Source organism: Eimeria tenella, genomic scaffold, assembly GCF_000499545.2.
Source record: "Eimeria tenella Houghton genomic scaffold, Eth_scaff45, whole genome shotgun sequence".
NCBI lineage: Eukaryota > Apicomplexa > Conoidasida > Eucoccidiorida > Eimeriidae > Eimeria > Eimeria tenella.
In genome coordinates, this window is record NW_013543375.1 from 68,637 (window position 1) to 81,251 (window position 12,615).

The window sequence follows — 12,615 nt, forward strand, 5'->3', positions numbered from 1 at the left end:
CTTCCCAGTCTGGTTTTTGTCTTCCGAGGTGGACGTACACCCGAATGCGAGAAGGTACAAAAGCGGAATATAAATTTGAATTTTTGCATTCAGTTCCAATTGCAATTATAATTGCAATTGAAGTCTTAACTGCAATTATTAATCGAAAATATAACTGGAATGGCAATTGTGAATTCGAAAAAGAGGCGAAAATTTGGGGTGTACGTACACCCCAGGTGTACGTACAACCCAGATGTACGTGCACCTCAGGTGTACGTACACCTCAGAAAGCGCGCCGCAGCAGCTGGCGCGCGCGACAAGCCACCATTTATCGAATATTTATTTATTTTATTTAAATTAGAATAAAAAACAACAAAATAAATAAATAAATAACAATAAATGAATTTATATTTCCAAAATTAGTCCACGTAGCGCTGCAGAAACTTCTTGTGAAATTCGCTCCGCACAGGGTCGTTTATGAAGCTGCAGCAACAAACAACAAACCCTAACCCTAAACCCTAAACCCTAAATTGGCTTTACCAAGCAACGAAACGCCAATCCTGCTGCAGCAGCAGCAGCATTCAAATCAGCAGCAGCACCAGTAGCGGAAGAAGCAGCAGCAGCAGCACCAGCAAAAGCAGCAGCAGCAAAAGCAGCAGCAGCAGCAGCAGAAACAAAAAAAAAGGAAACGAAGAAGGCAAACTGCTGACAGTTAAAAGGAAATGAGCAAATAAGAAAAGGCAAAACAAAGAATAAAAACAAAACAAACAAATTAATTAATTAATCAATTAATTAATTGATCTAACTAAATTAATTAAATTAATTAGATTAATTAAATTAAATAAAACTCACTGCTTCTTCGGAGTGGTTAAGTTCTTCGCCTGGTTTTTAAAAACAACTTCATCATCCCATCTTCTCACGAGGGGTTTTGCTGCTGCGCCATCTGCTGCTGCTGCTGCTGCTGCTGTGTCGCTAGGGTTTGAATTAGGGTTTAGCAGCAGCGGATTGGCCCGCAGCATTCGCTCCTGCTGCTCTGCTGCTTTTTGCTGCTCCAGCGCCCGGGCCTGAACACAAGCAGCAGCAGCAGCAGCACCAGCAAACCCAGCAGCTGCAGCAGCAGGAAGTGCAGCAGCAGCAACAGAAGCAGCACCAGCCGCTGAAAAACCACCAGCAGCAGCAGCAGCAGCAACAAACGCAGCAGCAGCAAAAGCAGCAGCAGCAAAAAAAGCAGCAACAGCAAAAGCAGCAGCAGCAGCAGCAAAAGCAGCAGCAGCAAAACAGCAGGAGCAGCAGCAAATTGGCGGACTGCTGCTGCTTCTCTCTCAGCTCTTTCTTTTTTAATCTTCTCCAACTCCCGCAGCAATTCTGCTTCTTCTTCGTCGCTGCTTTCTGAAGAAGAAGCTTCGCCGTCGGAGTCTTTTGCTGCTGCTGCTGCTGCTGCTGCTGCTGCTGCTCCCGGCTTCGCCGACTCCACGTCGTCTGCGTCTTCAGGGAAAGGGTTCTCAACCTCTGCAGCAGCAGCAGCGGCAGCAGCAGCAGCACAAATAGCAGCAACAGCAGCAGCAGCACGAATAGCAGCAACCGCAGCAGCAACGGAGCAACAACAGCAGCAGGAGCAGCAGCAGGAGCAACACCAGCAGCAGCTCGGACAGCAGCAGCCCTTGCAGAGACCTTCCCAAGCCCCAAACCCTAAACCCTAAACCCTAAACACTAAACCCTAGTGCTGCTGCTGCTTCCCAGTGGCAACATCACTTGCAACTAACCCAGCGAAATAAAATAAAAAATTAACAATGAAATTGGTCATCTAATAAACAATTAAATTAAATTAAATTAAATTAAATTAATTAAATTAATTAAATTAAATTAACTAATTAAATTAAATTAAAAACTGCTGAAGATGAAGAGAGCAGCACCTGGCATCGTAGTGAGGGTCCTGCAGCAGCAGAAGCAAAACCACAAAAGGGGGAATTTGAAATTAGATAATAAATTAATTTAATTTAATTTAATTAATTTAATTTAATTAAAAAAAATAAATTAAATAATTAAGTTAAATAAATTAAATTAAATTAATTTAATTTAATTAAATATGCAAATAAATAAAAGAATTTGAATTGAATGATGCGCCTAGCTCTTGTACTTGTCCGCGCTGCCGAACTCTAAACCCTCCACCCGGAACCCTAAACCCTAAACCCTAATTCAGGGTTTTAGGCTCACAAGAGGCTCTTCTTTTGCTGGCCTTTGAGGGTTTTTTCGGATTTGTTTAATTCTTCGGCGAATTCTTTTCTGGACTTCGGAAGATTTTCAAAAACCCTTTTTTTCAGAGTCAGTTCTCCGGGCTGGTCCCGCGCAGATCGCTGCACGCAAACCCTAAACCCTAAGCCCTAAACCCTAAACCCTAAACCCTAAACCCTAAACCCTAAACCCTCGACCCTCTCCTGCAGGTCTCCAACTCGCCCTCAACCCCAAATGCTCGGACTCAGCCCCCCAACGCAAACACCAACCCGAACCCTAAACCCTAAACCCTAAACCCTAGACCGTAAACCCTAAACCCTAAACCCTGAACCCGAAACCCTAAACCCTAAACCCTAAACCCTAGCTTGCCTTTGTCGTTGCGTGCGCCAGCCGGTTCCCTCCTTGGTTTTCCCCTCCTAAGGCGGTATGCCACGTGGGCCTATGCGCTGTCGTCATTTTGAATGGCTAAACCCTAAACCCTAGACCCTAAACCCTAAACCCTGAAACCTGGGCTTTCTGCACTGCGTAAACCACGAACTAGGGTTTAGGGTTTGGCCCGAAGACTCAGCTAACCGCTGACAAGCTGGCGTTGGTAGGACGGGAGGGATACAAAAAAGAAGCCAGGCCAACGCAGAAACCCTAAACCCTAAACCCTAAACCCTAAACCCTAAACCCTCGAGCACGGATCAGAAGGCGGCGACAGCTTCCTCTGCCCGACGACAGCAAATATAAAACGAAGTTCCTTCTTCTCTTTTAGTTTTCCCTCAAGTCTAAAGACTCTAAACCCTACACCCTAAACCCTAAACCCTAGTTGCTCATTGGGGCTTTCGCATGCAGGAGTCAACCGGGCAGCGTGTAGGTTGCATTCAACGGAAAACCAGCGCTCAAACGAATTAAATTAAATTAATTAATTTTATTTTAATTTAATTTATTCATTTGATTTAGTTTTTATTTTAAAATCCATTCAAATTCAAACTTTCTCGCCTAAACTGCTGCCACTCCGGGAACTGCCGCGCCGGCTCGTCTGGCGCAGCACCGAAGTTTCTTCGGGTTTTATTCTCGTTTTTGCGTCATTAGCGGCTTAAAAATAATTGAATTTGTTTTCATTTGTAAATAAAAACAAATAAATTACATTTAAATCGAAATCGTTGCGTTTTCAGGTGTACAGACACCCCGCTGCTTCCCAGGTGTATAGACACCTCGCTGCTTTTCGGGTGTATCGGCACATCCGCAGCCATTTTAACTCGCCTCCGGCCTTTTTAAACTAAACAAATTAATTTGGAGGTCAAACCTCCCAAACAATTAAAAATAAATAACATTTATGTCAACAATATAAGATATGTCCACACATCCGGGCCCCCAGCCTTACTGCTGCTTCTGCCGCTGCTGCCTCTGCCACTGGTGCTACTGCCGCTGCAGCTGCTGCTGCTGCTACCGCTGCAGCAGCTGCTGCTGCAGTAGCTGGCACTGCAGCAGCTGCAACTAGTGTGTTTCTTTTCTTTTAGAGCTCATAAGAAGTCTTTTCTGCATTTTAACTAATTAGTTTTTAATTAATCAATTAATTACTTTTTAATTAAACAAGAAATTCAGAAGAATTAAAATGAAGGGTTGAAGGCTAAAAAGTAAAAAGCTAAAAAATAAAGAGCAGCTGCATGCAGCAGCAAGCCCCAAACAAACCCAAAATAAAACAGCAGCGCTACCTCTGTTGCCTGCTAGGGGCAGCTGTTAACAATCTTAGCTGCTAGGCAGAGTGGCTGCTGCTGCTGCTGCTGCTGCTGCAGCGGTTGCTGTTGCCGCGCTGCTGCTGCCGCGCTGCTGCTGCAACGCTGCAGCAGCAACAGCTGCGGCGCTGCTGCAGCTACTGCTGCTGCTGTTGCTGCTTCGGCTGCCGCTTGCGCTTCTGCTTCTTCTGCTTCTTCTTCGGCTTCTTCTGCTGCTTCTGGTCCTCCCCCTGCTGCTGCTGCTGCTGCTGCTGCTGCTGCACTCGGCGCACTGTGGGGTGCTGCTGCATGGCGACGAAGCCCTCTGTGTCTGCAGCAAAGTCCCAAAACAACAAATTTAATTAATTAATTAAATTAATTAATTAAATTAATTAATTAAATTAATTAATTAAGTTAATTGCAGTTTAATTAATTGAATAAGTCCATTCTTCTTTAATTCACTTTATGCAATTTTCTGCAGCAGCAAACCCACCAGCAGCAGCAGAAGCGCAGCGCGAGGCGAAGGCCTGAACTGCTGCAGTGTCTTGAAAAGAACCTAAAAATAAAAAAATATCATATTGGAAAAATAAATTGAATAAAACAAATTTACCAATCTGAGTTGGATAAAATAAAGTCAAATTTAACAAGACGAAATAAAATTAAATCAAGATAAAATAAATTAAATAAACAAAATAAATTAGATTAAATAGATTAAAGAAACTAAATAATTAAATAAATTAAACTAAATAAATTAAATAATTTGAATTACCTTCAAAGACAGAAACAGCGAAGGAGTGTTTGGAAAGATCATCTTTCCTCCGCAGCTCTTCTTGCTGCTCTCCTGTTCAAAACAAAAAAGCAAATTTAATTTAATTAATTCAAATTAATTAAAAATAATTAAAATTAATGCAAAAGAATTGAATTTGTTCAAAAGAATTGCCAATGGTAATGAATGAAAAGCCCCGAACCCAAAGAACAACGCAGCAGGCAGCAGGCAGCAGCAGCAGCAGCAAAGAAAGCCTCACTTTTTTCGGTGTTAAGGAAGCAAACAATCTGCAGCAGCAGCAACAGGCAGCAGCAGCAACAGCAACAGCAGCAACAGCAGCAGCAACAGCAGCAGCAGCAACGAAAGCCTCACTTTTTGTGGTATTAAGGAAGCAAACAATTTGCGTCTCTGAAGGATCAGCAGCAGCAGCAAGAGGAGCTGCGCCATGCAGGTTCAGCTGTACATACACCCCGAAGGCGGAACAAAAAACAAAAGCTCAAAAGCAATTTCGAAGCATTACTTTCACTGTATATATTCATTGAATTTAGTTCATTTATTTTGGTTCGAAGTCCAAGACAGCAGCAAAAGCTGAAACCGCTGCTGCTGCTGCTGCTGCTGCAAATGCAGCCACGACATCGCCCAGCGCGTCTGCCGGGCGCGCGGCCCGCGCGCCCCGAACCCCAAACCCTAAACCCTAAACCCTAACCTGGTGTTTGTGGGAGTCCAGAACGGCGAACTTGAGTTTGCGAACTGCAGGGTGGATGTTTGCAAAGAGTGTTTGGATTTGTTTATTTCTTTCGGTGGTGGAAATGCCTTTATAGCGCAGCAAAAACAAACACCGCGAGCCCGCCGGCAGCAAGCAGCGCCGGCCCAAAGACCCGTTCTGAACGCCCGCAACGCAAACCCTAATTCAGGGTTTGTCGCAACCCCACCAAACCCCCCCCCCACCAAACCCCCCCCCCACCAAACCCCCACCCCACCAAACCCCCACCCCACCCCACCCCACCCCACCCCCCACCCCCCAACCCCCAACCCCCAACCCCCAACCCCCAACCCCAAACCCTAAACCCTAAACCCTAAACCCTCGGACGTCGTCGACGCTGCGGAAGTCGAGTTTCGCGTGTCGCTGCACGTAGGCCAGCAGCTGCTCCGCGGACTGCAGCGCCCACGCCGTCAGCAGCCGCGGGGCCTTCCCGTTGGCCACCACAAAACCCTCGCTGCTGCTGGGGATGCGGAAGCGCTCGGCGAAGCGCACTCCGCTCGGCAGCGCCGCTGCGCGCACGCAAGCTGCTGCTGCTGCTGCTGCTGCTGCTGCTGCTGCTGCTGCTGCTGCTGCGGTGCGGTGCGGTGCGGTGCGGTGCGGTGCGGTGCGGTGCGGTGCGGTGTGCCGGGGAGGGGGTTTGCTTGCGGGAGGGGCAGGGTTTAGGGGTTAGGGTTTAGGGTTTAGGGTTTAGGGTTGGGGCAGGGGGGGTACCTGCACAGTCTAGCCGGCCCATCCGCAACACTTTGAGCAACTCGATGCGGCTCCGGTTGATGGCGTCCGGGACCTTCCTGCAAAACCACAAACCACAAACCACAAACCACAAACCACAAACCACAAACCCTAAACCCTAAACCCGAAACCCGCAACCCGAAAGGGACCCGCAACGGAGACGTACGAGCGCTTGTGGGGCCACCTGCATAAGACCATCCACGGCTTCCCTCCGAACATCACCTCTGCAGCACACAGCCAAACCCTAAACCCTAAACCCTAAACCCTAAACCCTAAACCCTAAACCCTAAACCCTAAACCCTAAACCCTAAACCCTAAACCCTAGTTTGGGAAGAGAAGCAACGCACCTTTTAGCATCTGCGCGTCAGAAGTGTCAATTGTTTCAAAGCCGTAGTTGTAGTCCATGTACATGCGATAGCCGAACTGCAACACATAACCCTAAACCCTAAACCCTAAACCCTAAACTCCAACCCGGAAATTGTGCACAGAGTACAGTGCCCGCATTCACTGAACAGGAGTCCTTCTGCCTCCTCCTCTAACCCTAAACCCTAAACCCTAAACCCTAAACCCTAAACCCTAAACCCTTGGACGCACTTCTGAGGCCACCAACGCCGCTAAGCAGACAAAGCCAAAGCCTGCAGCAAAACAAAGACACTAGAGTTTGAGTCAAACCCTAATCTCTCCAGGGTTGAGTGGTGTAGGGTTTAGTGGTCTACGGTTTGGTGCTTTAGGGTTTAGCAGTTTAGGGCTTGGTTGTTCAGAGTTTAGTTGTTTAGGGTGTAGAAAAAGAAAATGCATTTGGAGGAATTCAACAGAGCTGCAGCGAGGATTAAGAAACCCGTCTGACAGCAACAGCAACAGCAACAGCAACAGCAACAGCAGCAACAGCAGCAACAGCAGCAACAGCTGCAACAGCTGCAACAGCAGCAGCAAGAGGGGAACAACTAAGCAGTGAGAAGCAGCACATTAGAACGAAGCCAAACGACAACAGGAAAGGACTACAAGGACGAAGCAGCAAATAAATAAAAGTAAATATATAAAATAAATAAAATAGATAAAAGGATGAAATGGATTAAAAGACAAAAGAAAGCAAAAGATGAAAAGATCTCACAGGCAAGTTTGTCTTTCCAAGTCTTGGGCGGCGGCGGCGGCTGCTGCTGCTGCACCCCGATTTCCTGCAGCAAGTTTCTCCAGAAAGCTTCATTTTTTTGCTTCTGTTCTTTATCAAAAGACTTGCGATCTGCTGCTGCTGCTGCTGCTGCAGTTTTGCCACTTTTTGCTTCGCTTTCCCCCGAATTCCGCAGCGAATCGCTGGCCGGGGCGGCGGCGGCTGCAGCTGCAGCCATTCTGCGCAGGCGAACTTGAACTGGAACTTGAACTCGAATTTGAACTTGAATTTGAATTTGAATTTTTCGGAATTGAACTCAAATTCGAAGTCCTATTTGAATTGCAAAGCCAATTCCAATTCGCAAGACAAACGCGGGACAAACTCGGAATCAAAACTGGAACTGGAACGCGGCTCGATCTTGAATTGAACTTGAACGGCGGCGGCGGCGGCGGGATCGCGGGATGGAAAGCGGCTTTAAACTGCTTCGGGAGTTAAAATGGAAGGTAAAAAGAGATCTAAAAGGAGTAATTGGTTTAAATTCCGTTTTAAACGGCCAAAAAGAAGAAAAGATGCGAAAACACCAAAAAGCAGCGGGTCTGCGGAGGGCGGCGACACCGGCGCCCGGGAAGCTCCCGACTCCGCGAGACGCGCAATCGAGAAAAAAGAACAAAAAATATCTTTTAAACAAAATTAAAAGAAATTAAACGGAGAAAAACCAGAGAATCCTCTTTGCCGGGGCGCAGTCTTTCACCCAAGGCGCGCATCGGCTCCCGAAGACCGGCTCCGGCAGAACCCCTCGAGTTTTTGCGAAAACACAGACAATTTAAATTAAATACTTCTGCAGTCGATTAAAGTCTTTTGCTAAAACTGGGGAAACAGCAACAGGGGCTTCAGAAGCAGCAGCAGCAGCCGCTTTTCAGCGCTGGGGCTGGGTTTTGTGGCTGCGGCGATCTTCGCAGAAAACCGGCACTTTTCGACGCTCCGCACGTTGTTTGGAATGTTTATTCCCAAGTTCCTTCAATTTTGATAAAGTTAAACTCATAAATGGCTTTTACAAGCAAAAAAGTCCCATTTATTGCACCTAGGCGCTGCCGCTCGCTCACGGCGTCCGCCTGGAGCGGCGGCTTAACTTCCCTCACCTACCCCTAGCCACTCCTTTTGCCTTTAATTAATTCATTTCTTTTCAATTTACTTCTTAATGCTTCAATTTACTATTTGCTGCTGCTTAGCAGGCTTGCTCCTCAGCCAATTTCCCGCAAACCCTAAACCCTAAACCCTAAACTCCCGAGCGGCCTCGAGCCCACAAGGAACAGCACAGCTTCAGTCTGCTGCCGCCTGGAGGTTCTCTTGAGAAACTCTAGAAAATAAAAAATATAAAAATTATAAATAAAATATAAAAGTGTTCAAAAATAAAACTCGAATAATGCATTAAAATGCACATTTAGAGCTATTCACACAAAATGTAGGGGCAAATATGAATATGTACGAGGCGTTTTTGCTTCTGCATGCATGCGGGTGCGCTGCATGCAAAGTGCCACTCAAACCGTAAACCCTAAGGACTAAACTGTAAACCCTAAACCCTGAAGACTAGACCCTAAACCCTAAGTGCTAAGCCCTAAAGGTTCGACCCTAAGCCCGAAACCCTAAAGGCGCGAAGGCTAAACACTAAAACCTGAAGGCTAAACTCAAACCCTAAACCCTAAACCCCGAAAGCTAGGCCTTCAACCCCCACACCCTGAAATCTAGACCCTAAACCCTAAACCTTGAAGGCTAAACCCTAAACCCCAAACCCTAAACCCTAGAGACAAGAGACCTGCAAGGGTTTCTTGATTGCCTTCAGCTGCCCATACACTCGAAAGGCACGCCAAAGGCAATGCAACACAATAAGATCTTGTGCTGCGTGCTGCCAACGGAAGGCTGCTGCTGCTGCTGCTGCTGTTGCAGTAGCTGCTGCTGCAGTAGCTGCTGCTTCTTCTCACCAAGACCTGCAGCAGCTGGTGTTACTTAAAATTAAACGGAGAGATCAGACACGGTCTCCACGGCCTGCTGCTGCTGCTGCTGCTGCAGCAGCAGCAGCTGCTGCTGCTGCTGCAGCAGCAGCGGCAGCTGCTGCTGCTGCTGCTGCAGCTGCCGTTGCAGTAATGCCCAGCAGCAACAGCAACAGCAGCAGCCGCTGTTACTCTGGAGCAGCCTGCTCAGAGTCTGCGTCGCAAGAAATCAACTGGAAGCATGCATTCAGCAGCAGCGCCTGCTGCTGCTGCTGCTGCTGCTGCTGCTGCCGCTGGTGCTGCTGCAAAAGAAGCAAACGCTTGCTAAAGGAACCCGTTGCTGCACAGCTGGCATCTGCTGTATCTGCTGCTGCTGCTGCTGTTGCTGCGCTGCGTGCTGTTTCCGGGTTCAGCAGCAGCAGCTGCTGCTGCAGGTCTGCGAGGATGCTGCTGGCCACAGCACAGCTGAGGCTGCTGCGGCGCGAAGTGACTTGTCCTGCTGCTGCTGCTGCTGCTGCTGCTGCTCGTCCTTCTCCAGCTGCTTTGATTCTGCCATCTGCTGCGACAAATGCATGCAGCAGCAGCAACAGCGAGCTTGCTGCAGCAGCCACTGCTGGCGGCAGCAAAACCTGAGTCACTGCCTCATCCGCTGCAGCGCGGGCAGCAACCGCGTCTTGCTGCAGCAGCAACATTCTGCTGCGGCTGCTGCTGCTGCGGTTGCACTTGCTGCTCGCTAGGAAAGGTACTACCAGCATGCCGATCCCCGCAATCGCCCGAATAGCATGCAACGCTTGCTGCTGCTGCTGCTGCTGCTGCTGCTGCTGCTGCTGCTGCTGCTGCTGGCATATTTTCCACTTCCCCGCCTGGGCTGCTCTCACTGCGCCTAAAGCGCAGCAGCAGCCAGCGAAGGAGCTGTACGCCCGCTCAAAGAGCTGCTGCGCATACTGCTGCTGCTGCTGCTGTTGCTGCTGCTGCTGTTGCTGCTGCTGCCAGTGAGGCCCACCCCAAACCAGGAGCCACTGCTGCAGCTGCTGCTGCGCCTCCTCCAGCCTTCGTCCCACTACCTGCAGCAAGCGTCCTCTGTGGCGCCGCTGCTGCTGCTGCTTCTGCGGCTGCTGCTGCTGCTCCTGGAATTCCTCATACAGAGGAAGCGCCAAGGATGCTGCAAGAGTTGCAGTTGCCAGACAATGCAGACCCTCACGCAGCAGCAGCAGCTGCTGCTGCTGCTGCTGCTGCTGCAGCGCATTGTGGGGATTCGCAGAAGACAGCTGCAGTGCCTTGTCAATGTGCTGCTGTGCTTGCTGCAGCCTGTCCTTATCTATGAGGCAGCAGCTGCTTCCGACGCCCTGCTGCAGCATGCTTCTGCTGCTGCTGCTGCTGCTGCTGCTGAGGCTAGTTCTGCTCAGCAGCAGCACAGACACGACAGCCAGAAGCTCTGCTGTCTCGCATGGTGCAGCACTGGGCCTCCATGCTGCTGTTGTAATCCTCGCAGCAGCAGCAGCAGCTGCTGCTGCTGCTTCTGCTGCTTCTGCTCCCGCTGCTGCTGCTGCGTGCAGCAGATCCTGCTCCGCTAAGCGCAAATGCAAGGCTGCCATCAGACAGCGGCATTCGTCAGCAAGTCCTGCTGCTGCTGCTGCTGTTGCCGCTGCTGCTGCTGCGGTTGCTGCAGCTTGCTGCTGCTGCTTCGGCTGAAAGAACTCGTCTTCCGCCTCTGCTGCTGCTGCAGCAGCTGCTGCTGCGTGCTCGTTCCCTATCGACTCTAGAGACGCCAACTGCCGCTGCAGAAGCTGCAGCTCCTGCTGCATTAGCTCCTGCTGCTGAGGGTCGCAGCGGCCTTTGCTGCATGCAACTGTAGCAGCAATAGTAGGGGGATCTAGATCGCACTGGTGCTGCTGCTGCTGCTGCTGCTGCTGCTTGCCCGGCAGCAGCAGTGGGTGCAGCTTCATGCAGCTGAGCAGCAGTTGCATGCGCGCAGCACTAATGGCGTCCCCCACAGCAGCAAACAGTGCTGCTCCCTGCAGCAGCAGCAGTACCAGCAGCAGCAACAGCAGAGAATGCAAAGAAGTCAAACTATTCTATTTTTAATGCTTTTAAATAATTAAAAGTGACAAACCTGTTTGGCATGAATGAGCGCTCGAGTTCGCCTGCCAGTTGAGGTGTACAGACACCCCAGTGCTGTGTAAGCTGCTGCCATCAGCTGCTGCGCTCGGGTGTCTAGGCACCTTTCCAGGTGCTGCTGCTGCTGCTGCTGCTGCCCGTCGTGCTGCTGCTGGTGGCTGCTGCTGCTGTCCGCTGACTTCGTGCCAGGGCTGTAGCGACGGGGGCTCGAGCTGTGCTTTCGCTGCTGCTGCTGCTGCTGCTGCTGCTGCAGCACCCGCAAGCAAAAAGCCACCCCGTTGTTCAGCAGCAGCTCCTTGTCCGGCGGCACAGTAGCGGAGCAGCAGGGCAGCAGCGGGGGCCCCCAGAGGGCATGGCTGCTGCCACCGCTGCTGCTGCTGCTGCTGCCGCTGTTGCTGGCAGCAGCTGCTGTTGCTGCTGCTGCTGCACCCATGCAGCTGCTGCTGCACTGCACAAGAGGCGCACACCAAGCTGGTAAAGCATCCAGGTCTCTCCCGATGGCCTCGAAAAGAGCAGCAGCAGCAGCAACGTCAGTGACTGGACCCCCCGCAGCACCAGCTGCCCGCTGCTGCTGCTGTTGCTGCTGCTGCTGCTGCTGCTTCGAGCTCAGCAGTGCCTGGGCAAGCACCACAAACACTTCAGCCACCGACAAGTAAACAGACTTATACAGCAGCGCGCTGTCTGCGTCCCCCAGCCCGCCACAGCAGCTGCAGCAGCTGCAGCTGCTGCTGCTGCTGCTGCTCTTGCTGCTGCCCTCGCAAGGACGTATGAAGCAAGACGCCAGCAGCAGGTGACGGAGGCCCCTCCCGGCGCCTTCCAACTCAGATAAAATAGCACTGATGCTGCTGCTGTTGCTGCTTCTGCTGCTGGGGTCAGCGTTTCGCTGAACTTCCGCATCGCCAGAGCCTGCTGCTGCTGCTGCTGCTGCTGCTGCTGCTGCGTCGACACGCAACCGAGAAAGATGCAGCTGGGCGAGGCTCATGTGACACCGCAGCAGCTTTCCCTGCAGGCGGCGCAGCAGCAGCAGCCGCTGATGTTCCCACGCAGCATCAGCAGCAGCAACAGCGCTGCTGCTACTGTTGCTGCTGCTGCTGCGGCTTGCTGCTACGTAGCGAAGACCTTCCATCAGCAGCTGCCCTGCACGGGAGAGACACCGAAGCCGAAGAAACTCCATTTCAAGTGCTGCTGCTGCGCCACTGCCTTGCTGCTGCTGCTGCTGCTGCTGCTGCTGC

At 50.5% G+C, this 12,615-nt stretch overlaps 3 protein-coding genes across 3 annotated transcripts in view; all 3 read right to left on the bottom strand.

Annotated features, from left to right (window-relative positions):
* Positions 1–398: 398 nt before the first annotated feature.
* ETH_00009860 (uncharacterized protein) lies at positions 399–1,899 on the bottom strand (the record flags this gene model as incomplete). Its single annotated transcript, XM_013377049.1, has 4 exons — positions 399–462; positions 832–1,043; positions 1,286–1,488; positions 1,893–1,899. The coding sequence occupies 4 exons, from the start codon at positions 1,897–1,899 to the stop codon at positions 399–401; spliced, it is 486 nt and encodes a 161-aa protein (XP_013232503.1).
* A 2,170-nt stretch (positions 1,900–4,069) lies between these two features.
* On the bottom strand, positions 4,070–7,515 carry ETH_00009865 (uncharacterized protein; the record flags this gene model as incomplete). Its single annotated transcript, XM_013377050.1, has 11 exons — positions 4,070–4,242; positions 4,405–4,467; positions 4,681–4,752; positions 5,050–5,134; positions 5,384–5,560; positions 5,768–5,949; positions 6,152–6,228; positions 6,336–6,393; positions 6,517–6,592; positions 6,764–6,804; positions 7,281–7,515. 11 exons carry the CDS (start codon positions 7,513–7,515, stop codon positions 4,070–4,072), a joined length of 1,239 nt encoding a protein of 412 aa, XP_013232504.1.
* Positions 7,516–9,453: 1,938 nt separating this feature from the next.
* ETH_00009870 (uncharacterized protein) overlaps positions 9,454–12,615 on the bottom strand; it is a gene marked incomplete at both ends in the record, with an annotated part of 8,396 nt that continues 5,234 nt past the window's right edge. Inside the window, 2 exons of the mRNA XM_013377051.1 lie at positions 9,454–11,280; positions 11,379–12,520. Coding sequence (XP_013232505.1) covers positions 9,454–11,280; positions 11,379–12,520 — 2,969 coding nt within the window. The remainder of the gene's footprint in view (positions 11,281–11,378; positions 12,521–12,615) is intronic.